The sequence below is a fragment of the Balaenoptera borealis genome (assembly GCF_965194805.1).
Source record: "Balaenoptera borealis genome assembly, chromosome: 16".
Classification (NCBI taxonomy): Eukaryota; Metazoa; Chordata; class Mammalia; order Artiodactyla; family Balaenopteridae; genus Balaenoptera; species Balaenoptera borealis.
Window position 1 is genome coordinate 47727711 of NC_138872.1, and position 24590 is coordinate 47752300.

General features: G+C 49.1%; 1 protein-coding gene across 4 annotated transcripts in view; it reads right to left on the bottom strand.

Annotated features, from left to right (window-relative positions):
- Positions 1–1816: 1816 nt before the first annotated feature.
- Positions 1817–24590, bottom strand: part of SLC24A3 (solute carrier family 24 member 3) — a 470474-nt gene continuing 447700 nt past the window's right edge. For 2 of the 4 annotated variants that reach the window (XM_082359545.1, XM_082359542.1), the window contains 2 exons: positions 5259–5324; positions 1817–3687 (listed from right to left, as the gene is read on the bottom strand). In XM_082359545.1, the coding sequence (XP_082215671.1) occupies positions 3587–3687; positions 5259–5324 (167 nt within the window). In that variant the 3' untranslated portion in view covers positions 1817–3586. The other 2 variants (XM_082359543.1, XM_082359544.1) reach the window with 2 other exon arrangements.

The following is a 24590-nucleotide window of genomic DNA, read 5'->3' on the forward strand; positions in this document are numbered from 1 at the left end:
TATAGAGTCTCAAACCCTAGCTTGTAAATTTAGGACTAAGCTACAAATGTCAGAAGCAACAGATTTAGGAAAACATAATAAGCAGCCCTCCAGGTCTTTCTGGAGGTAAATATTGTACAAACCATGTACGTATAAAAGTGCACTCTCTCTAGAAAGATGGGGCCACAACTTTCCTTTGGGAAGGGGCAAAGCCATCTGGAAACTTCCCCCATCATGGCCTCTCAGTGTATCCCAGGCCACCTAAGGGCATGTGTGGGGACAGTGACCTTTGGCAGGCCCGGGCCACGTTGGGAACACACTTTCCAGAAAGAGGGCATTCTGGCAGTACTCCCTGTCCGGTCAACCAGGCTATTTAGGAGGAAGTGCAAGCTTCGGGGTGCACACCCCCCGCCCCATTCAGGGCCACAGAGATGTCCCCTCGTGCATGAGATCACAGCCTGGGAGTTTACCAAAACGAGCAAATCCCAGAAAACCGCTCAAAGTGTTCCTCTGGTGATACCATCAGGTTTGAGACACTGAAAAAATGTTCTTCCCTCAAAACCATCCCAACGTCTCCCCAGTAAATCCCAGCACAGTGAAAATAGCAACATCAGCAGTTCTGCATTGCTGGACAGCTGGCCCAGTTAGAAGCACGCTCTCCATCAACAGCTCAAGACCCAAAGTGCATGGCTGAGATGTGGGCAGAAAGACGCCGGAGGCTCGTTTCAGAAAGGAAACCTCCCCAGTTCCTACGTCAACAATCGTGATGCATGAAACATGGAAACAACCTCGCCCCAGAATTTTCTCTCTGAGAAACTTAGCACGGAACTATGGTTTCTCAAGATTTCACAGCAAACAAGTTAAAAAAAAAAGTACAATAAAACCTCAGGCTTTGGATCAAATGTCTTTGCTAAAGACTAAGACTAAAACTAATTAAGACCAGTATGACAGAATATTTAATGTAAAAGCATCTTATGCTTTGTAAGCACCAATCTGCATAATGATAATACCTGATCCATGTCTAGAGTGCATTTATAAAAAGCATAAATATAGGAGTAAAACATCTTTAGATGTAAACACTCAAAACAAAGCTAAGTGTCTAGTATTTTTCCACCACCTGGGAAGAGATTTTTTAAAATAATTAAATAAAAGGTGGTGCTGTGAATTACCAGCTGTTTCTTCTGATTCCTATAAATCAGTTATATTGAGTTTCAGGTGGAAACTTGGCTTGTTTACTAATCTTGGTCTACTTTTAGATCCCGGTAATGATTTCTTTGTTTGTTTGTTTTTTGGCTGCACCTCACAGCATGCGGGATCTTAGTTCCCCAACCAGAGATCCAACACGTGCCCCCTGCAGTAGAAGCATGGAGTCCTAACCACTGGACCACCAGGGAAGTCCCCTGTAATGATTTCTTGAGAGTCATCTAGAATATGGCTTATTACGATTATGCGTTACTGTCTTTCTTAAGGTATCCACTTTGGGGAAGTCTTAACTTTCACAGTTGAAAACTCGTAAAATCAGACAGGATGGTGACTTGAGTGAGCCCTGCTGGACATCACTGTCAGATCTGGAATGCTCTTCCTCTCACATCCAGTTGAAAGAATTCCTAATATAACGTCGCATGTATTCTACAGGACAACAGGCCCAGAGTCCCTTCAAGATTCAGAGGGGACCCATGATTTGTCACCTCGTCGTACCTGCAATCTGCCAGACACGGACCAGCTTTCCACGTGCGTCAACCCAGAAATAGTAAACACGTGGTGACACCATCTTTTTACCTTCCCTGCATTCTCCTCACTCCAGGGGAGAAAGCAAAGAGCGCAGCTCAAGGAAAGATACAGAACAGAGAAGTTTATTTTACACTAACCGTCCGAGAAAACAATCGCTGTAAACCAGTGCAAAATGTGTAACAGAATCCATGTGTGTCTTGGCTCTGAGAGCCCGAAGTGGTGATTTCCTCTCCCGCTCCTCCGGCCGGCAGGTGCCCCTCGGCGAACGCCGGCCTCAGTCTGCACCATCGACAAACATTCAACCCATCTGTAGCAGGTTATTTTTACAATTCATACCAGAATGTGTACAAGGGACGGGGAAAACCATACCGAATGAATAAGTGATCAGTGCTTAAAGTAAATACATGGGGCGGCACGGGCAAGAATCCACAGTTTCAATAAATACAAGTATAACAAGCATGGGTGGGTCTCAACTCGGTGGAATTATCTGCGTAATAATCCAGCATCAGACAAAACCTAGCAGGGCTGCTGAGCAGTGATGGGCAACAACGTCCACAATAACTTATGCCCTTGAGCGAGTCCGCACTGAACACATTCTGCGGTTTCCAAGGTGTCAGTTCTCTTTTCTCCTTCCTGTACCTCCCGCCCGCCCCCCCCTCCCCGCCCTCCCACCTCCCCGAAGGGAGCGGTGGAGCTGGGACAGCTGGGCTGCGGCGTCCCGAAGTTAGAACGCTGGTCCTCGAGCCAACGGTCAGGGTCCAGTGTACTCAGTACCGAGGGGCCACGTCTGTGCAAAGTGCGCGTCTCTCCATTTCCCAAGAAACCAGTGTCTGTACCTTCTGCGCGTAAAGCGGTGTTGGCCTCTGGGTCACTCCCTGTCACCCCAAACACCAAGCAAAGAGAGCACATCTCGGGGACTCACAGGCGGGGAAGCTCCTGCAGCTCGCTGCCTAGCGCTCTCGGATGGAGAGGTTAACCGGGGCCCTGAGTCAAAGGCCTCTGGCAGGCGGGCAACCACTATTGCTTGAGAGGCTAGAAGGAACCTGGGGAGAGAGTGATGGTCAAAACGGACAGGTGGGCAGCTATCTTCTTCCCCGTAAAACCCTGCGCCCCAGGGAAGGCCTGCAGGGCTTGGCGGAGACCCCCGGGTGTGACGTGTCACGCCTTTGTCCCAGGGCCTCGCCAGCCGCTCCTCGGATCAGCACTAAATCCATACAAGCTCCAAAGCACCTGGGACTCGACCCCAGAGGACGCAGCTGGGACACCCGTTGGGTCATCGGCGGACCCAGAGCCCAGTGAAAGAAGATGCAAGAAAAACTCTCAATCTCTGGAAGCAAAGGAAGAAAAAGGGGGATCCCCCAAAGCCAAACAGCCCCCCAGACCCAGTAACCTAGGAATCAGCGCCAAATATAAGGAAATCCCAAACACTCCCTACCATCAATAGACCCTCTCCTCTCTCTCCTTCCACAGTCTAGGGTCATAAATTAGGCTAGTCTTCCATCCAATAACTTAAAAAAGGACGAGGGATGTACTAAGTTTTACCTGGCTTGGGCCAGTTAGCAGCCAGTTTTTCTAGAATCTCAGTCACTGTTCAAAAATGTAGCTTGAAAATTCACGCGGGTGTCGTAAGTCTTCACGCGGAGGAGGCGGGAAGGCGGAGCCGGGGGGGGGGGCGGGGAGCGGGGAGGGGGCCGGGGGCGGGGCGGGGGGACCCGGGGGCGGGAGCGGAGGCCGGTGGGCAGCGCAGAGACCACGCCGCGGGGCCGGACTCGGGCGCCGGGCTCGTATTGCACAGAAGGAGGGGCCGCGGCTGGCGGCGGCCGCGGGTCAGTGGTCCCCGCACATGGGCAGGTTCACGAAGGTGAACACGTTGAACTCAGTCATGATGGAGAAGCACAGGAACACGCCGTATAGGAAAAGGCACCCGCACCCGAGCTTCCTGTCCAGCTGCCACTTGTTCAGATGGACGCCAAACACCTGCAAGGCACAGAGCGGGGTCAGAGGGCGCGGGGCGGGGCCCGCCCAGGCCTTCTCCTTGGACTCCCCGCCCACCGCCCCGGCCCCCCCCCCCCCCCCCCCCGCCCCCGGCTCCCTGAAGCCGCGCGCCAGGTTTCCCTCCTGCCTCCCCGATGGCTCCCTCTTTGTTCCTTTTGCGACCCTGTCCCCTCATCCTGACCTCTCACTGTCCGAGGGCGCCGGGACTCACACTTAGGCCTCACTTTCCTGTCTATGCTCACTCCGTTGCGGGTCTCCTCCAACTCCTCGGCTCTAAACCCCTCCTATGTTCTGGCGTGTCCAGCGTGGGATTGCTCCTGAACTGGGACTCGTCTTTCCAAAGGCTGTCCAGAACTGTCCCCTTGGATGTCAGATAGGCGCTGCAGACTTAAGATGTCTGAACTCTTCCTCCCCAAACCTACTTCTTCTCAGCCCTTCAACAGCCCAGCTTGGACAGCTGGTCAGTGGTGAACCCCGTCTCCCAGCATTGTAGCGCTTCAGAGGAGCACAGGGATGCCCCGAAGCTAGAAGCGAGCACTCCGGTGTCACACACAACTTCCCCACAGGCCTGGGTAATGGGGCTGGTATCAGTGGCTACCTCACGGGGTGGGGTGGGGGGTTGGTGAGCTCCAGATGCGGGAATATGCGCATTAAGCACAGTGCGAGGCCATTACAAGTGGCCATTACAAGTATAACCCTAAGTCATACCCACCTGAAGAATCTCCTAAACGGCAGAAGAATGGATTTATATGGGTTTTCACTTTTGTGTAAGGCAGTATTTACTTTGGTAAAACCTTGACATTGGACTTGCATCCTGATCCTGTAAATTACTTCTCCTGCCCTTCTGAATTCCCGTTCTCTAGTGTATGTATGTTCACCTACCAGGTGTGATTCAATGAGTATTTCCTTGAAAAATTCAGGAGAAAACACACTGCGTCTCTTACTGTGAAAATTCAGTAACACATGTGTATGTTAACATATGTGTATGTTAAATTCAGTAACATATGTGTATGTTAACAGTCAAGTGGATCAGTCCGTGTGGTGGTGTGAACTTGTTCCCACCAAATGTGTCAGTTGAGTTGGAATATTAAATCGTACAAATGGATGTGATGGCCAAGGTAGTGCAGTGGCATAAAAGTGCACCGTCAATCAAGTCTGTTCTCGGTCTCTGAGTATTGGTCAAATCCATGGATTTATGAAGATGTTTAGTAACCTGGAATAGTCAGTTAATTGGGATATAACCTTCCGTCGACTAATCTTGCAGAAAAAGTGGGATCTCCCTTTGGCTTTTGATAAAAATTTGTGTTTGACATGAGATGGACCCAGCTTCTGAGAGGAGGCTGGCTCCTTTCAGAGAGGGAGAAGGCTTTCTTGTGGGTTGCCAGGATCCACTTCTGGAAGAAACAGCCATGAGATGGGGCATCTGGTGGCTGATTGTCTCCATCCACCAGAAGGCCACGCCCGTCTGGTGTCCAAACAAACTGTAGCCACAGAACCCACGGGGGTGGGGGGAGAACATGGGAACTGGAGAGTGGAGAGAGCTGCAGACCCACCGTGACAAAGACGGAGGCCAGAAGCAAGCCCACGGAGTAGATCAGTCCCCTGCTGTTTAGCCGAATCTGTAAGAAAGGATGACATGGGGTCAGGCTCCTGAAAGCATGTCTGCGGAGTGCGGGGCAGTGAGTACCAGCGAGTCCAGCGATGGAGAGCAAATGGCAGCTCCGCAGTAGGGACGGGCGATTTCCTGGACACCCAGGGTGCACCCTTGTCTGGTCCATCCTCAGCCTGAACCCTCTCAGCCTCCAGCAGGTGTCCACTGACTGCCCCTCGGCCACTTGAATTCTCCATCCTGTGTGGCCTAATTCTTATTTCCTGGGGACCTGACCTCCAGGGAGCTTCAGCTTGCTCAACACACAACTTTTAGGGTAAATTTAATAACATGGGTCACGGGAGCAATATTTTGAAAAATATTACGAAACTTTTTATCTCTGCTGCATTCAAACGTCTGTGACCTTCACCCAAACTTGATGGGAAGTGGTGAGTGAGGGTTGCTATCTTGAGCAAGCAAAGAAGAGGAAAGAGTTAACATTCCATTTCTGAGATTTTGTTTTGTTTGTTTTTCACAGTAATACAGTGGGGTTAACTGGCAAACTTTGAAGAAAAAAAAAACCAATTTCCGGAATTCTTAGGGAACAGCGTTGTCCAGTACAACTTCCCGCAATGGTGGAAATGTCCTACATCTGTGCTGTCCAGTACGGTAGCCGTTAGGGACATGGGGCTCTTGAGCACTTGAAAGGTGGCTCAAGCAATAGAGGAACAAAGATTTTAATCTTACCTTTAATTCATTCAAATTTACATTAGAAGAACCACACATGAGTAGTGGCTGCAGTACTGGACAGAGCAGATAGAGAGTATTAAGGGGCCAACCGGGCCGACAAAGATGGTAAAGTTTCTTCCATGGTGTCGAGAAGATGCCCCTTCTGCTTTGTCCTGGGTCCTGAGGCCGGCCGCCTGGAAATAGGAGGGGCGCCTCGGGGCAGCCGTGCTCACAGGGCGCCCCCCTGACCAGAAGCAACAGTGTCACCTGGAGGCTTGTTAGAAACGCAGAATCTCAGGCCCCACCCAGACCTCCCAAATCAGCAAACTCTGGGAACAGAGCTTATCAACCTGTATTTTAATAGACCCTCCAGACAGTTCGGATGCACGAGAAAGTTTAAGAGAAAGTCCTAAGGGTCAATCCACTTCTGACCTCCAAGCGTCCTGAGGATAGGACTTTGACATTCATTTTTCCCCGGTTCTCGTGGAAACTCTTATGTGCAAGCAGGTTGGGGGACTACTGCCGACCCCCAGCAATGTACGCTGTCCTGCTGGGAGTCAAAGGCTCACCTGTGCTCACAGAAAGGAAAATGAGGCAGGTTGATTGATTTCATTAGAGAACTAAGTGGTAATTATTAGTAGGAGTGGTTTGGACAAGGTTCAAGGTGCCTCTTGCCACCCTTGCCCCAGTTCACCCCCAGGTGTGGGTATGGTAACCTGTGGGTGTCTCTGTAGGTAGGTGTGTTAGTTCATCTTTTGGTGACAGGACAGTGCATGCCCTAAATAGCCAACCCTTTCTGTGGGGACCCAGAAGCCTAACACATCTCACTAAGCGATGTTCTGTTGGAGGGAATGGGCCGGACTCTCCCCTGCCCACAAAATCCCTGTGAGCCAACCATCTGCTGAACCCCAGCTGGGAAATTATGCCCATACCATATGCCTCCCGAAGACTAAGGGACACAAATCATCTCCGTGACACTAAAGCAATGGGTTGACCCGGTGAATCCATCGCAGACAAATGGGAGATCAGCCCCATCTCAGTCCAGCTGGTAGCTTAACTCCCTGCAGACCCTCAGCCAGGCTGTGGATAGAGTTTCCCCCTCTCATCAGCTGTGTTAGTATAAAGAGGCCAACACCCAGGAGTACATCACAAATGACTTGTACTGAAAGAGAGTCTCTTCTGAGCTCTTAATTCTCAACACTGAGTGGATTCTTCCAAGAAGGGGGCCATTGCGTTCTCAGCCCAGCTCGCCCTGTGAGCTCCAGGCTCCAATCCCTGTCAGCAACAAGGATTGAGTAAAGTGACTTCCTGCCCTTAAGAAACCAAGAGCCAGTGAGAGCAAGGCAAAGCAGGACAGTTCTCTTTGGTCAAGGCTTTTCAAAAGTAATCATGTTCAACCAAAGCTTTGGAACTTCACCTTGTCTACATTCACATAAAGTCTCAAAGGACAGTGCTGCTGAAATTGTAAGTCGTCTCTAAAGACAACCAACTTTTGTGGGGTTTCTGAGTATTTTTCACTTGTTCACCTTTTTCTCTGCAGCTTCCTTGGCTAATGGACTGCCACACGCACCCAGGGGTGTATTTTTGTTTTTTCATTGTTAATTAGAGACCTGGGATCTCGACGCCTCCATCGGTTCCTTGCTACCTTACTGAACCTCCACTTCCCCATGGACGTGACCGTCAGGAATTAGGGTTCCTTCACTTGCCTCTGCTCCAACATGAACACCTCCAGCCACTGGAGACTATCGGTGGTTGGAGTCAGGGGTTGGCAAATGCAGGCGATGGGCCAGTTGTGGCCCATGTGACCCCATGGGCCACAACTGGCCCATGGCCTGCATTTATAAATAAAACTTTATTGTAACTCAGCTTATTCATTGACACATTGTCTGTGGCTGCTTTCATGCTACAGTGGCAGAGCCGAGTAGTTCTGACAGAGACGGTATGGCCCACAGCGCTTAATGTATTTCCTCTCTGGCCCTTTCTGGAAAAAGTGTGCCGACCCCTGGTTTAGGGCATGGGCTCCAGACCCAGCTTCCCGCTCAGTCACCCACTAGCTATATAATCATGGACAAGTGACTTAACTTCCCCAAACCTCAGTTTTCTGATGTATAAAATGGGGACGACACAGTTCCCACCTTAGGGAGTGGTTATGAGTACTAACTGAATTAATCCATGTTAAGCTTGAATAGGAGCTGGTGTATAAAGTCCTCAATAAATCTGGGCCATTATTCTCCATCCACTCGTGATCTGTCTGGGCCCACTTCCCTGGTCCTCCAGCTGCTACTTTGATACAGTCGTCACCTGGCAGCTCCCTGGTCAATGCCTCAGTAGGTGACAAACCCCATGAGAGCAGGGACCATGGCATTTCATCCTCCCCCTGGCACGGGGTTGGGCACAGACCACGTGCTTGATATATAATCGGTGAATGATCAGGAATGCCCTTGATGTGGCGTTTTGCGTGTGGTTTACAAAAAGGGCAGTGCTTCTGTGGGGCAGGGGGGACTGGCCAGAGAGACCCTGGATGATGTTCCAGAAGCAATGCAATCCCTGCCCCAAATTCCCCGTCTCCCTTCCCCACTTTTTTTAAGTGTGTATAGCTTTTTTTTTTCACCCAACACTTTATTATGAATGCTTTTAAGCACTCAGAAAAGTTGAAAGAATCAGAGCATCTTATTTTTTTAATGAACTTCAAAGTAACCTAGGACATGTCACCCCCATCACTTCAGCCTGCATCTCACTACACAGGGTTCACTAGTAGTTCACAGCTCTTTCACTTTTAGATGCTATTTCCATATGGTGAAATTCACAAATCAGCATTGCACCATTCAATGTGTTTTGAGAAATGCATACACCCATGTCCCCCAAACTCCAGCCGTGACGTAGAGCACTTCCATCACCCCAGAAAGCTCTCCTTTGCCCTCCCAGCCAGTCTCACCCAGGGGTAGTCACTGCTCTAAGCTTCTTCATCATACGTTGGTTTAGCCTGTCGTATAAATGGCATCTCACAGTGTGCACTCTTTTCTGTCAGGATCCTTTTACTCAGCATATGATTTTTTTAAATGTATTCCTTGATGTTTTTCATTGCATTGATAGCTCATTTCATTTTTTTATTGAGGTATCATGGACATCTAACATTACATTAGTTTCAGGTTTACAAGATCATGACTTGATATTTGTATATACTGGGAAATGATCCCCACAGTCAGTCCCCATACATAATTACAAACATTTTTCTTTCCTGTGATGAGGACTTTTAAGATCTACTCTCTCAGCAACTTTCAAATATGCTCAGTTCTTTTATAACAGCGTACATATATGATGGATTGTTTAATTATTCTCCTCTTGGTGGGCTGCTTCTAGTTTGGGGCTATTAGTGTGTATTGATTTTATAACACAAGCAAAATGAAAAGAGGCCGACAGTGGAGACAGGAGAATGAAGAGAATGAAGACAGCTCGGGACTCCTCCGGGACCTCAAAGGCACCAGCTCACATGCTGGCAGCCCCTCTCTGCCATCAGGCACTGGTGGCCCTTACCAAACTGGAGCAATTCACCGCCTCCCCCCACGCCCATCCTCTTTGGGAACATGCAGTTGAGTCAGATGGGGCCCTCACCTCCTTCCCACTTCTACTCTGCCCATCCCTCCCTAGGTCCTTTGCCTCTTCCAAGTTCACTGGGCCCCTGCTGGCTTTATCCCCCAGCTGACGCTGATCTCATCCTAACTTTCCCCGGGGGGGCTGGCTTCTTACCTCCCCAGCTAGTGCCAGTGCTCTAAGGGCAGATACCTGGGTCTTGAGCTTTTTGTCATTCCACACAGCACCTAACTGCCCCCCTAACTCCACACACTGTATGTTTAAGTGAGCATCTGCTGGTGATGCCGCGAGAGAGAGAGAGAGAGAGAGGGAGAGTGTGTGTGTGTGTGTGTGTGTGTGTGTGTGTGTTATGTGTAAGGCAGTGAGGCTGGATGGCAAGAGGCATGACTGGAGAGCTGGGTGGGGAGATTGACCACAGTGAAGGTTGGCTTTAAGCCTGATCTTTTTAAGCAAGAAAGTCAGAGGGCACCAAAATTACCCTTTTCCCCCCAGTGGAGGCAAACTTGCATATGATAAAATGCACAGATCTCAAGTGGGCTGCTGGATGAGTTTTGACAAATGCATGTACCCAGGTAACCCACACCTCAACGAGAATATAAAACATTTTCGTTACCCCAGTAAGTTTCCCTGCGGGCAGCAAATCTTAACCCTTCCGAACAACTAGTTTCTTGGGGGCTTGCTAAGCCAGACAATCTTAGGGTTAGCTAAGATGCTAACCTCTGGAAAAGACTTGGAGCTCCAGCTGCACAGAGTGGACCTAAACTGTCGTCTCCCTGCTCCTGCCTCAGAGATGAGAGGCCCAGGAAGTGCAAAGGCAGGGAGTCCCCATGGCAATGCCCTTCTGAGAGCAGGCAACACACTCGGATTGCTCAGCTCTGACATTTAACGTTGTTTTTATTTCTTGCCTTCAAAACTACGAATTTTCATTCCCCAATTCCCTCTTGGCAGTTGTTGGAGAGGAAACAGGAGGCTGGCTTGTTCCCAAGTCAACAGGAATTTAGGCTCCGTGGATGTGTGGTTTTTAGTAGGGACGCACCCAGAGACCATGACACCCCTAGTTTCCCGTGTGCACGTGGCTCATAAAACAGCTCCCTGAATCCTACACCGTTTGTTTGAGGACCTAAACCCCCAGCCTCAAAGACTCCAACTCTCCCCACATTACAGTTTAAAATCTCTGTATGTTTTGAGGTCAGCTCCACCCAACCAGCAAATTCTTTTCAGAAAAACAAGAAGCCCCTGGATTTTCTCTAATTTGGTTTATAACTTGGAACACATGTGGTGTGTCCTTTGCATTTTCTGACTTGGGTAGTTTGAACACTTGCTTGGGTTTTGGTTCCAAATGGATGTGTCCAGCCGTGACTTTACGTTGTATAACATCACAGGGCGGGGATCTCTCTCCTTGAACAATTAAATGACGTCAGAAAGTGAACAAGCCGACAGAAAAGCAGCACATTAAAGGCAGCTGGTGCCCAAGTCCCTTCCGTTCCAGAGCACGCACACAAACACAGGATTGCACTGAATTCTAGTGGCTACTCCTCGAGGTGGCTTGTTCTCCCTGTAAAGGTGAGACAGCTGAGGCTCAGGCCAGTGAAGCTCTTAACCAAGGTAAGATTCTGCTCACCAGCGTGCGGGTGTGGGTTTCCCCGACACATCCAAGCAATTCTGCGACACCAGCTGAATGGCCTGCACTTTAACCTGCCACTACCTACCTGGAAGTTGCAGCAGCTCCCACAGGTTAGGGCTCAGCCCTGCAAGGCTGTACCCGCCTCCCCCTACTTGAGATGCCAGCTGTAAGTCCAGGTTGTCACCTGTCCTTTTGATGACTGGGTTATAGATTAGAGGTTCCCATGGAGGTTCCAAGAAGGAACCTTCTTCTTGGGTTCTACTAGTTTGCTAGAGGGCTCACAGAACCTTCTTCTTGGGTTCTACTAGTTTGCTAGAGGGCTCACAGAACTGGGAGAAAACCTTTACCTTACCAGATCACCGGTTTATTATAAAAGGATATAACTCAGATGGAAGAGAGGCACAGGGCAAGGTGTGGGGAAAGGGCTGGGGGCTTCCATGCCCTCTCGGGGTGGGGGGACTCTCCCTGAATCTTCATGTGTTCACCAACCCAGAAGCTCCCTGAACCCCGTCCTTTTTGGGCATTTACGGAGGCCTCATTATAGAGGCACAACTGATTAAATCAACGGCTACTGGTGACTGATTGCACCTCCAGCCCCTCTCTTCGCCCCAGAGTTCAGGGGGTTGTGACTAAAAGTTCCAACCCTCAAATCACAGGGTTGGTTCTCCTGCCAAGCAGTCCCCATCCTTAGGTGCTGACCTAAAGTCACCTCATTAACAGAAAAAAAGACACTTTTGTAGCTCTCCTCAGGAAATTCTGAGGGTTTTAGGAGCCCTGTGCTAGAAACGAAGAGTAAAATGTATATTTCTTATCATAAATCACAATATCACACACGGCCACGAAGCTGGTAAGGGGTCAAGCCTGCACTCAGAGTCGGGCTTCAGCCTGTAAATTCTAGACTCTTCCCTGCACCTCGCAGGGCACAGGGAAAAAGCCAGAGTTCTCTTCACCTGCTAAGAACTCTCCAAGGTGGCATCTGGGCCTTTGCCGCCCATCCTTTCTGGAAGAGTCCTGAAGGCACAGCAAGAACCACAGATGCCCGTGCAGCAGAGGCCTGGGGCCCCATCCAGGTCCTGTGCTGCCCCCATCCTCTTGCCACTTTGGTGGAGCCAGCTGACTCCCCAGAGCCAGTACCGGCATCTGTGCCTGAGGGCTCCTCCCAGGACTGCCCACCCGCCCCACCAGTGTCCCTCCGGCTGCTGCTGCTGCCTGCCCTCCCGTCACACCTCTCCGCTCCCTACCGGGCTTTCCTCCTCCCTCCCTCCCGAATAAATGCCTCACCCCATCCTTGTCTCAGGATGCAGTGGTCTCTGGGGGACCTAAACTTTGATAGACAGTGGGACTGAATCTGCTTCAGGTCAGCCCTTTCCTGGGGGGCCGGTAAAGACCCTGTCTTCCCCCAGGTATCATCTCATTTTCCTGAACCAGCACCTGAAATCTAAAGGGCAAGATTCACCTTCAGGGGATTGGGTGGTGTCATGGTAGCCCCCAGGGTCTTGTTAGAACAGCCTCAAGAAGAACCGTTCATTGCCATGTCGCCCAACAATCCCCAGTTACCCCTCCAGGTCTGTGGGAACAGCTTGTATTTAGACGGGCCCTGGCAGCGCTTTCTGCATTTTGCTGGTGTCCATGGTGTCAATACTCCTGCCAAGGTCAAGTGCAAGGTGCCAACCAAGGGTGGGGTGGGGAAGAGCTCTGTAGGTCTCTTCTTCCCCTGGGGGCTGGGGCAGCGTGTTCAGTAAAAGGAAACACTGGTCCGGCAACTGGAGCAGCATCCAGGTACCAGGAGCCTGATTCAGGAACGCTCGCTAAAATGGCGAGAAGGAAGATGCAGAAGCATCGAGAACCGACTGGTGGGTTATGGGTGCGCTGGCTGAGTCGGACACAGTTCTGCTCTCAGAGGCGGAGGGGAGGTGACCGCCCACGTGACTGCAGAGGCAGTGGACGTGGCTGGGGCAGCTTCCTGGAGGAGGTGATGGCTGGCAGACAGCCGGCCTTGGAAGAAGGACCTTGGGAAAAGCCTTCCTCCATGTGGCCACTCCCTCCTTCTGGAAACATTCTCGGGCCCCACTTTCTCCCAGTCCTCCCCCTTTCTGGCTGACCACTCCTCAGCCTCCTTCACTGGAAGGTTTTTTCCTACCTGACATCAGGATATGGTTCCGGGCTCTCTTCTCTATTTACACTTATTTCCTGTATGAGCTTTATGCTTGAAAACCCACATTAATGCTCTCGACTGCCAAACGGAGACCTTGCCTCTGAACTTCAGACGCCTTTATCCCACTGCCTACCTGACATCTCCACCAGGATGACCCTCAGACACATCAAACCTAATCTGTCCTAAATGGAACCCTGGGCACTGCCTCTTAGATATGCTCCCCTCCACCCCTACCCAGGCTTGTCTTCCCCAGGTCACATATTTTCTCTTTCCTACAAATGCTTCATAACTGGTCTTGGGCCTCTGTCTTGTCTGGCTCCAACCCTTTCCCCAAGCAGTAGCTGGAATCTTCTTCCTAGTAGGACAATCACACCACCCCCTTCCTTGTCTGCATGACCACGGCTCTCAGCGTTCTTGCCCACGTGGCCTCTCTGGGCTCTAGTTCATTCCTGCCACTCATCCCTCTACCTCCCCGCCTCCCACCCCCACCCTCTGCCCCCAGGCAGAGGAGCTGTCCTCGGGTCCTTCCGTGCACAGAATTTTCTAGTATCTTGGTCTTTTACTAGCTGTTCCTTCTGTTTAGAAAAAGCCTCTCACCTTTACCTCTCTACCTTTATCTGATAATCTCAGATTCTCAGAATAAGTGTCACTTCCTCACATGCATTCCAGGTGCCCTGATCTCTGCCACACACAACCACATGCTGCCACGACTCCCGCATGACCAGCTCTCAGGAGAGCATGTATCACACTTGGGTTCGGAATTGCCTGTGTGGTCATCTCCTCCCAGAGGCTGGGGCTCCAGGAGCACGGGACGGTGTCTGTCCAGCTCACTGAGGTGTCCCCAGCGATGGCGACCAGCTTAGCACACAGAAAGCAGTCAGTTCATGTCTGACCAGAAGAAGGAGGAGAACATTTCTGATCACTTCTTTTTACCTCTGTGGATTCTGGGATCAGGTGGGCTCTTGCTTGGAAGCAGAAAAAGACAGACACCCTCTGCTGCCTCCGTTCACTGCTTCTTAGATTTAATTTACATTTCTAAGCCCCAGCTCAGAAATCAGATTTGCCCTGGCTACGCGGAGCCTGCCTGGTGACTTTCTTCGTTCGGTTGGAGCAGGCGGAACAGACATTTGTCACCAAAATGGGACAAGAAGTACTCATTTTCCAAACTGACTTTTAGAAATAGTTTTTATTGGGGGCACTTAGGCAGCTAGCTGGCTTCTGAGCAAGACACAAGTACTAAGAAATGCCAAAATCTGTAAAACTGCCTTGGTTCCTCGCTGTCAGATGCCTGAAACTAATCCTTGCACAAAACAGCTGTCTCCGTGGTAATTATCCAAAAACTGTGACCTGGAAATCCATCTAGGCAAGATGGGAAAATTGCTTCAGAATTGTAGCAGGTCGCTTGCTAGGGCGAGGAGGCCATTAAACCCACACAGGCTGCTGGGTGCCGATGTCAGAGCTACAGAAAGATGTCATGTGGTTACTGAAATGCTAATAGATGGAGGCCCCTAAGTGTCCTTTCGGAAATGACACCCTCTCCCGGGAAAAGCTGGAGGCGGACCTGCGGGGAGACCAAATTGCTCATGGCCAATAAGCCTCTAAATGCGCTTTTCCATGAACCTGGAACTATCTTTCCAAGCAACTTCTGCATCTCGGCATGAAGTTACACATTGGTGCCCCTACAGCGTGCCTGGGCACGGGGGCTGGCCCCCAAGGGCCTGATGAAAGCGGCGGAGGGACCCGGGGCCTGGACAAATGGATCATCTTCATGGAAGGATCCAGAGCAGTTCCTCCAACACTCAGAGAGAAACTGCTGTAGACTCACCACTTACTGCAGCCTTAGGCAGTGGCGATTTGAGCTGCACCAACACCTGTGAAATCTGGGCGTCAGGAGTTCTCTTCCCTCCCGGCTCCTTCTCTCTTTACATGAAGTTGAAGCGCTCACCGAAGCCTTAATAAGCAGACCCTGTCCTCTCTCCCAGCAAAGACTCAAACTCAGGGGCCCCAGCGACGACCCCTCACGCTCCTGGGCACCAGCCGGGAACGGCGGCCTCTGTGCCACGATTTGCTCTGGCCACGGTTGTCCCTGGCCCAGTGCGAAGAGAAGAAACCTCACCGTCCTCTCTCTGCCTCTTTCTGGCTGTGGGATTTAAGCTCTGAGGCCCTGGGTGCCTGACCTGCAGAAGCGGGCCTAGAACAGCACCGCACTTACAGTGAATCCCTGACCCCGGCCCACCTTGCCCCGCGCCCTGGCCTTCCTTCTGTTTTCAGACACAGCTGCCCGGGGTACCCTCTTTCTACAAGGCGCCCCCTGCCCCTCAAATCCCCCCACTCTTTTTGGCCACTCACTGCTCAGCACAGAGCCCACCGCCCTGGGCAGCGGGTCCAGAGTGACGGGCGCCCCGCACTGTCACACGCCCACCTCACCATCTTCACGGGCTTCTCCTCTGAAGTCAGTGCCCCCGTGTTTGTCCCTCATGAGTCTGTCTCCCTCGACCCGGCACACGGTCTAAGGGGGAGGGGCTGGCCTGCCTTGTTCACTCGGTATTCCCAGCTCCTCACCAAGTTCCCGGCACATGGTACATGCACGATACGCACCGGTTGCGGAAATGATGCTTGTCTTACTTAGGTGTTGTCAGAATTAGATGAGCCCATGTGTGCATGGCCTCCCTGGAGTTGCTGGCGCATAGTAGGGACTCGATGAATGTTAAGCTATTCTCAGTGCTGCTCTGTTTGTCCCCTGCACTGTTCTCAGGTCAGCCTGTCCCTCCCTTCTGCTCTGCTCAAGTGTCTTCCTCCCCAAGTGAGGTGGTGCGGATGGGAAAGTTAGGATCCATCCATCCATCCATCCAACAGCTATTTCTTGAGCACATTCTAAGTACCAGGCACTGTGCCAGGCAGAGAGGAAACAATAAATGAGTAAGACGGGCACAGTTTCTGCCCTCGGGGAGATCACTCCTCTGCAGGAGGCTCAGACAAAGGGGCAAAGTCAGCCTTGATGGTACCTGCTGATGAAAAACACACCAGCGACATCTGACTCAGGTTTGGGAGATCACAGTGGACATCCAAGCTGATACCCGAAGGATGAACTGGAGAGAGAGACAAGGGGAGTCCTTGCAGGTGGCCCTTCCCCGCTCTGTGAGGTGGTCTGGTTCCAGGCGACAATTTTCTTCGATCCCTAACTTCCAGGAAAACCAAAAGACATAGCTTGGTTGGGCCAAATTGGGCCACTGTTTTGGTCTACCATTATTAGACAAAGAGGTAGCCTTCACAAGTAAAGTTTCCCAGAAAATTAAAGCCTACCTTTCTACACGCCAGCACCCTGAATGCTTTTGATGAAAATATTTCATCCTTAATTTTGTCTGGATGACTGAGAATGACCACCATGAATATACATTATTTAACTGGACTGAAATATTGCAACACTCTCAGGAGCTACTGATGTACGAGGATTGCTCGCCTCTGCAATTGAGGAAATAAAATGTATTCTCTATTTAAACAAGTAAAAAGTCCTGCCGTGTGGATGGCAAACGCGAAGTGGACAAGGTGTTACACTCAGGCTCCAGCCACAGGGAACCGATCTGGGTAAGTAACTGTCAGACAAAGTAGGGAAGAGAGGGGGCCAACAGGGACGCGGGGAAGAGCTTATGTGATGCTCAGCATGGGCTGTACTTGGGGGCAGTGCCTGGGGGGATGAGAGGAGTCAGACATGTGGGCAGGACTCGGGGGGTCTGCTCATAGAGATTTCCTCCCTCCTTGAATGCCCTCTCAATCAAAGAGATGAAACTATCTCAGAAAAATAAGTAAAAAGTAGCATTTTAAAGAATGCCATTTGGATCTGAGGGTGGTTTGATTACTCTGCCCCTCCCCTGATTCAGCTCACCTGGCTGCCTCTACCTGCTTCTTGCCCATTTACATTTTAGTTCTGCTTCAGGATGAAAACTTTTCCTGGCAGTGAAGATTATCACTATTTATTAAACATGGATTCTAGAATACACTGCTTTAACTGCAGTATAATCGTGGGCTTCCTAACAGTTACTAAGTTTTGAATAGTACTAAAAAATAAATTAACTAGTTTTTTTCCCCCAGAGAATTTTAAAAGTTCAAAATGTAATCTCCGTTTCAACAAATGATGCTGAAACAACTATATATCCACATGCAAAAGAGTGAAGTTGGATCCCTACCTCACACCATATGCAAAATGAAATCTCCCTTGGTTTCCCTGGGGCTCATGAACGGTTTATAGATTATTGAATTTCTACTTTCAAAAGAGAGGCCTACATTGGACGCTGGTATCCCTGGAATAAAATGAAGATCTCTCTGGCACTGGTTACAGAAACAGAAGCATTTGGATAAATGCTTCTTTCTCTGGTCTTTTCAACCAAACGTTTTCCCCCAAGAGCACTCTCCTGTGTGCCACGGCCGCTCATAAACCAGAAGCGGCCTGCTTCTTCTCCTGCATTTCCCACTCAACTTCAAAAATAAAGGCAATCTTCAACCACAGAATTTGATGTGCTCCTTGTACAATTCCAGAAGAATGACCAGACTGACTGATGACCCAGTTATGTCATCCACAGATGGAAAACATGAATTTGGGCCAGACATCTAATAGGGCCTGAATTTTTGTGTTCATGATATCACCCTATCACTAGAGTTTGGAACCTGAAAAGGGTGTGTTTTCATGGCTGTGGGTGTTACTGATATGAGAATTATGTTTAATTTTCTGTTCTCTAAAGAGTGTTGGGAGAATGTCAGGAGACGAAAAGAGGGCATGATTTACAGCAGACAAAGTGCCTCGTGGAGTTGGGAGTTCATGTTCAATCAGGAAGATTTCACAGCTGGTAAGAGGGGTTGGTTTACCTCCAGGATGAGCTCTGAGTTTTGTTTTTCAATGTTTTTGATTTCACCTTCCGTGACTGTACCCTGTAATCCCAGTAAAGAAAAAATAAACATAGTGGATCTTAGGGACCTTGGAAGGATTTGCGTCCCCTGCTCCTGCCTGTTCATCCCTCCCTGGAGAGACTCAAGGTGGTAAAAGTCTATTATTCATGGACCGATTTTCCAGGTTATTTAGAGCACAGTTTCTTCTCATCGTTTTGCTGCATGCTTTTTAGCCACTAGAGAAAACAAAAAGTAGTTGAAATTCATGTAGGGCTGAAGTTTACTTCTTCACAGCTTTGACAAGAGGAAAGTGGGAAGGTGAAACAAACAGGAATCAACCAGGTGGATTGTTGCTGAACTCAATGGATCCATACCCAGCACTCCGAGCTGGGTTCAGGGACACAGAAGCCAGGCGGAGTCTGGGGTGCCGATAAAGATGGATCAGGAAATGAAATGACAGACAGTACACTGCATTTAGAAGAGGCAGAGGCCTTGGAGAGAGGAAGGAGACATCCAAGACCGAGCATGACCATGTAACGACACAGGGTCACCTGTAGTACGTCCTAGGGAAGTCAGGGTGTGCTCACAGCAGGGCTCTTGCTTGGAGCGGGATACACAGGCTTGAGGCCTGAGCTGAGCTGGGTGATAACGGGGAAGGCTGAACGACAGAACCTTTCTCTATCCTTTGCTCAGGCAGCATCGTCTCGCCTCAAAAATAAATGTTGAACCAACTTCCTTTTTTTAAATGGCATTTATTTATTTATTTTTAAAATTTTTATTTTATTTATTTATTTATTTTTGGCTGCATTGGGTCTTCATTGCTGTGCGCAGGCTTTCTCTAGCTGTGGAGATTGGGGGCTACCCTTCGTTGCGGTGCGCGGGCTTCTCATTGCGGTGGCTTCTCTTGTTCCAGAGCACGGGCTCTAGGCACACGGGCTTCAGTAGTTGTGGCGCAAGGGCTCAGTAGTTGTGTCTCGCAGGCTCCAGAGCACAGGCTCTGTAGTTGTGGCGCACGGGCTTAGTTGCTCCGTGGCATGTGGGATCTTCCCGGACCAGGGTTCCAACCTGTGTTCCCTGCATTGGCAGGCGGATTCTTAACCACTGCACCACCAGGGAAGTCCCTGAACCAATTTTTTAAAAAAAATATTGGTTTGGAGGGGCACCTTCCCCTGTCCCCAGGTCTCAGCTTGGACCTGAAGCTTCTCTCTAAGTCATGAAAGGCAGCTGTTGGTGAGGCTAGTGCAAGTGCAGCGGACGATTCACTCAAGGCTTCCATGACATTCAACACCTTTTTCGTGGCTTAAGTATGTACGAGCCCCATCCTGTGTGCTCTGAGGATACTCATCCTCACCGAGCTTCCCGTGGTGACAACGTGAAGGGGAAGGCTGTGTTAAAAAAAAAAGAAAAGAATATGCGGGTGCCATGAAGCTGCCCCTAAATTGCAGGAATGAGATTAGGATAAAATAAAATGAAATGAATATTGTCGTTTTGAAAAATAACGAGGCATGTGTAAAGAGCTCCAAAACGTTCGTCTTCTCTATAGCAATTCCAACTCTGGGAAAATAATCAAAAGAGATAGTCTCAAATGTAAATACAGTTTTGTGGTTAATTTCTGTAGCTCTTTAAACTCTATAAGATTGATGTGCTGAGATGTCTGTGGCATCATTAGTTATAACAGTGAAAACCTTGAAGCAGCATCCGTGTCCAACCGCAGCAGGCTGATTAAGTAAATTTTGGCATAACGAGGATATCAAACTGCCTAATAATGATGTCTTTAATGAGATTTTTAAGGAAAATATGTTTGCTCTGTGTAAGAAGAAGTATTTTAAAAAGCAATGTGCAAAATTGTGTAGCGTGACATCAGCTATGTCAACCAGCCTAGGAAGAGAAGACTATGCAGAAATGTTAACAGTTGATATCTCTGGGTTGCACTATATGGTTTTTATTTCATCCTCTAAAGCTGCAGCGTCTCATGGGGCAGCCACAAGTCATGTAGCTATACAAATTTAAATTCATTAAAATAAAATAAAAATTAAAAAATTCAGACCTTCACTTGTTCCAGCCACACTTCAAGTGCTTAAATGTCTCCCAGGGCTAGTGGCTACTATATCCCACAGTACGGCTAGAACATTTTCATCACTGCAGAAAGTCCTGTTGGGCAGGTACTGCTCTAGAGTTTTCTCTGATTAGAATTTCTCTAATTAAAGTTCCTCTAATTTTCTATGAAGACCATGAGCTATTTTTATAATCAGAGAAAACGAAGAAAAAAGTAAAGTTCAAATTCGTGGACTGTAGGAAAAACCCGAGAGGTTATTTTAGGAATGGCAAAACAGAATCAAGGTGACGTGTATTGAAAGGAAGCAGCGAGGCTTTAATGAGAGTGTAAACACAGTGGAAAATACTGTTCTCAGATTAAGTACAGAAAAGATGTGTTAACCAGAAGGGAGGTGGTCCACACGGGACCCAGGGAAAGGAGCTCAGAAGCAGGGTTAGTCAGTGCGCTCGGCATGGCTGGAGTGGAGGGGGCAGCTCGGGGCGGCAGAGAGACAGGCCCTACGATATGGGTGGACGCTCGGATGGCAGCAGCTCAGCAGCCCCAGTAGAAGGTTATCCAGCAAATCCCTCCTGTTTGGACTCCACTCTCAACCGGACACCCCGGACCGCAGGACTCATCCGTGTCTCCACTCCTTCCTGGGTACACAGCTCAACTAATGACCTGGAGCTCCCTTATAGCTCGATGGGAACCTATGACTTATCTGGACAGTGAGTCGGGGCAGCCAGGACATGGACCACTTCCAGGCCTCATCCAGAACCGATCTGCGCCATCCTCCGTGCCCTTGCCCTCTTGGCTTTCTGAGTAGCCGCTGGAGAAGGACTCCAAGATGGTAGAACCACCTGATGGAATAAGCCTCAATCCCTGAGCTTCTGCTTGAAGCGTCCACGGGAGCTACCAGGATAGAAACATCTGCAGCGGATTTTGAGCAAGAAATAAACCTTTGTTGGGCTACCCCAGAGAGATTTTGTGGTTATTTGTAATAGAGTAGTAGCAATGCTTATTCTGAGAAATAAAATTCTAACTTGACCTTCCGTGGGGAAGGTATCAGTGCAGCAGGTCTGGTTATTCAATCCTGCTTGCCTCCAGCGGAGCCTAGAACTCTCAGGCCGATGAGAATGTGGCCCTTGGAACGTTCTTTATGTCACTGACTGACGATGTTGGTGTGTACACTGGAAGCGATGGGGCATACTGGACCAGCTTGGCAGGGTGTTCGGCAAGCTTTATGATGTGTACCTGGTGTCTGTGCTGGGATTCTGAGTTCTTTGATCACGGCTGTGCATGTTGCAAGAGTGTGTCTACCTGACCAGACCTCCAGAGAGCCTCAGACTCCATCTCCTGCACGGGGCCCTGTAGTGAGGCAGGACTTGGAAGCCTGCACCTGACCTCTCTGGACGTCTCCTGATGCATCTTATTTGCCTGTGGCTTTTACTCTAAACCCTTTGCTCTAATAAACCTTAGCTGCGACTATGACCTGCTGTTGAGTCCCATGAGTACTCCTGGTGAGTCAGTGAACTTGAAGGTGGTCATGGGGCTCCCCAGATACCTCCCCCATAAGATCTTTCTCCAGGAAAACAGAGTGCAAGTCATAGGGAATAAGTATGCTTTCTATCTGGCACTTGGGTGTGTTAGTACCGTCTGCTGGCATTCTAGCATATACATCAAACTCTTGTGAATTTGGTTGATGTGAGTCCATTCATCAGATTCTGACTGACAACAATGGCACTCTTAGGAATCTTGGGAAGATTATCTGGAATCCTGTGACCACCCAATGGATGATGCTCCTTCAGGGGCCAACCTGGATGACATTTCTTCAGTGTCTCTCTTACATGCCACTTAACATGTGATAAGATGAAGCAAGTTCACAGATTTAGGATGAGCCGTGACTGAGGTAGAAATAAAGGCTGTGGAGAGAGATCCCATTTGGCGGCGGTGGGGGGTGGTGGGGTCCAGGCAGGAGTCCTGAATGAAGTGGGCTTTGCGACAGACCTGGAGGGAGGAACATCATTTCAAATGGGAAGAGTGACGGGGAATGTGTGCATCTGAGTCAGGGTCTGCAGGAGGAAAGACTCCAGCAGGGGAAGCGCAGGGCATCTTCAGGGGCTGTGAGTCTGCAGGGTGCTAGCTCAGCTCTGTGCAATATCCGAGACAGCAGGTGGTCAGGGGGGCATGGTGTTTCGGGAGCACTGATGGGGGATCATTGAAGGGCTGGCCTCTGGTGGGCATCTGTTTACCTTACAGTCAGCCTAGGCTAAGTGGTCCTTCTTCCTGGGCTTAGGGCCCAGGATTAAAACTCACTCCTGGGCATATACCCAGACAAAACTCTAATTCAAAAAGATACATGCACCCCTATGTTCATGCAGCACTATTTACAATAGACAAGACATGAAAGTAACCCAATGGACATCTGTCCATCGACAGATGAATGGATAAGAAGATGTGGTACATACATACAATGAAATATTACTCAGCCATTAAAAAGAATGAAATGATGCCATTTGCAGCAACATGGATGGACCTAGAGACCATCATACTAAGCGAAGTAAGTCAGACAGAGAAAGACAAATACCATATGATATCATTTATACGTGGAATCTAAAATATGACACAAATGAACATATCTATGAAACAGAAACAGACTCACAGACATAGAGGACAGACTTGTGGTTGCCAAGGGGGAGGGAGAATGGGGTTGGGATGGAGTGGGAGTTTGGGATTAGCAGATACAAACTATTATATATAGGACGATAAACAACAAGGTCCTAATGTATAGCACGGGTAACTATATTCAATATGCTGTGATAAACCATGATGGAAAAGAACATGAAAAAGAACGTATATATATGTACAACCAAATCACTTTGCTGTACACTAGAAACTAATAGAACATTGTAAATCAACTATACTTCAATAAAATAAATTTTTAAAAAATTATTAAGGGAAAAAGATGAAAAAAAAATCAACTCACCCACAAAAAAACCATTAACCGCTAATGGAAAATTGGGTAAAGGGCATAAAGAGATAATTATCCTAAAGAAGAACCCGAAAGGCCAATACATTTAAAAAAGAATACTCAGTCTCTCTGGTAATTAAAGAAAGATCAATTAAAACACAGTTAAGGGGCTTCCCTGGTGGCGCAGTGGTTGAGAGTCTGCCTGCCAATGCAGGGGACACGGGTTTGAGCCCTGGTCTGGGAGGATCCCACATGCCGCGAAGCGGCTAGGCCCGTGAGCCACAGTTACTGAGCCTGTGCATCTGGAGCCTGTGCTCCACAACAAGAGAGGCTGCGATGATGAGAGGCCCACGCACTGCGATGAGGAGGGGCCCCCGCTCGCCGCAACTGGAGAAAGCCCTCGCACAGAAACAAAGACCCAACACAGCCAAAAATAAGTAAATAAATAAATAATTTTTAAAAAACCCACACAGTTAAAAAAAAAAACTCATGCTGCAGAATCTCTCATAAAAGTCATCAAAAACATCATTTTGTAAATCCATATACTGCGTCAGTTTGAATGTTGTCATTTTTTATTAACTGTCAAACGAGCACCCACGTGATCTGGGCCTGCCTGTCCCACAAGTGCATCTCAGGCCACGAGCCCCCAGGCTCACTCTGCTCCACTTACCCTGAACCCCTTCCTTCTCTCCAACAGGCCAAGTGCACTGTTGCCTCAGGGCCTTTGCACGGGTTGTTCCTTCTGCCTGCAATGCTTTTTGCTCTGCCCTGCCCCAATTCTCCCATGGCTGTCTCTCTCTAGTTATTCAGACTTCAACTCACAATCACCTCTTGTAAGGAGCCTTCCCAGACCCCCCAGGTAATGTAATGCGTCCTCTCTCACCACGTCATCCCGCAATTTCATAGACAGCAGAGAAGAGATCTCGGCTCCTTAGGACACGTTCTACTTCCTTCCAACTTCTTGTGCTTATCTTTACCCTCTGGTGAAACCTCTCTGCCAACAGGTAGCTTCAAATGAACAAAAAACGTGTGGCCTTTCTGCATGGATTTCAATTTCATCACTGGACACACCTTCCCTACCTGAAATAACCATGAGTGAAGCAACTCGGAGACAACCATCATCTGATAAAATGAGCCACCATATTTTCTTCAGAAAATACACTTACTGACAACACATTACACAGATAGACTGAAGCAATGCTCAGTAACACATTTAGCGAAGCACCCGACACTGGGTTGGGTGTGAAAACTTCAGAGGCATAAATAATACTGTTTTCTTCCAGATACAGAGAGAAATCTCTAATTGCAGTT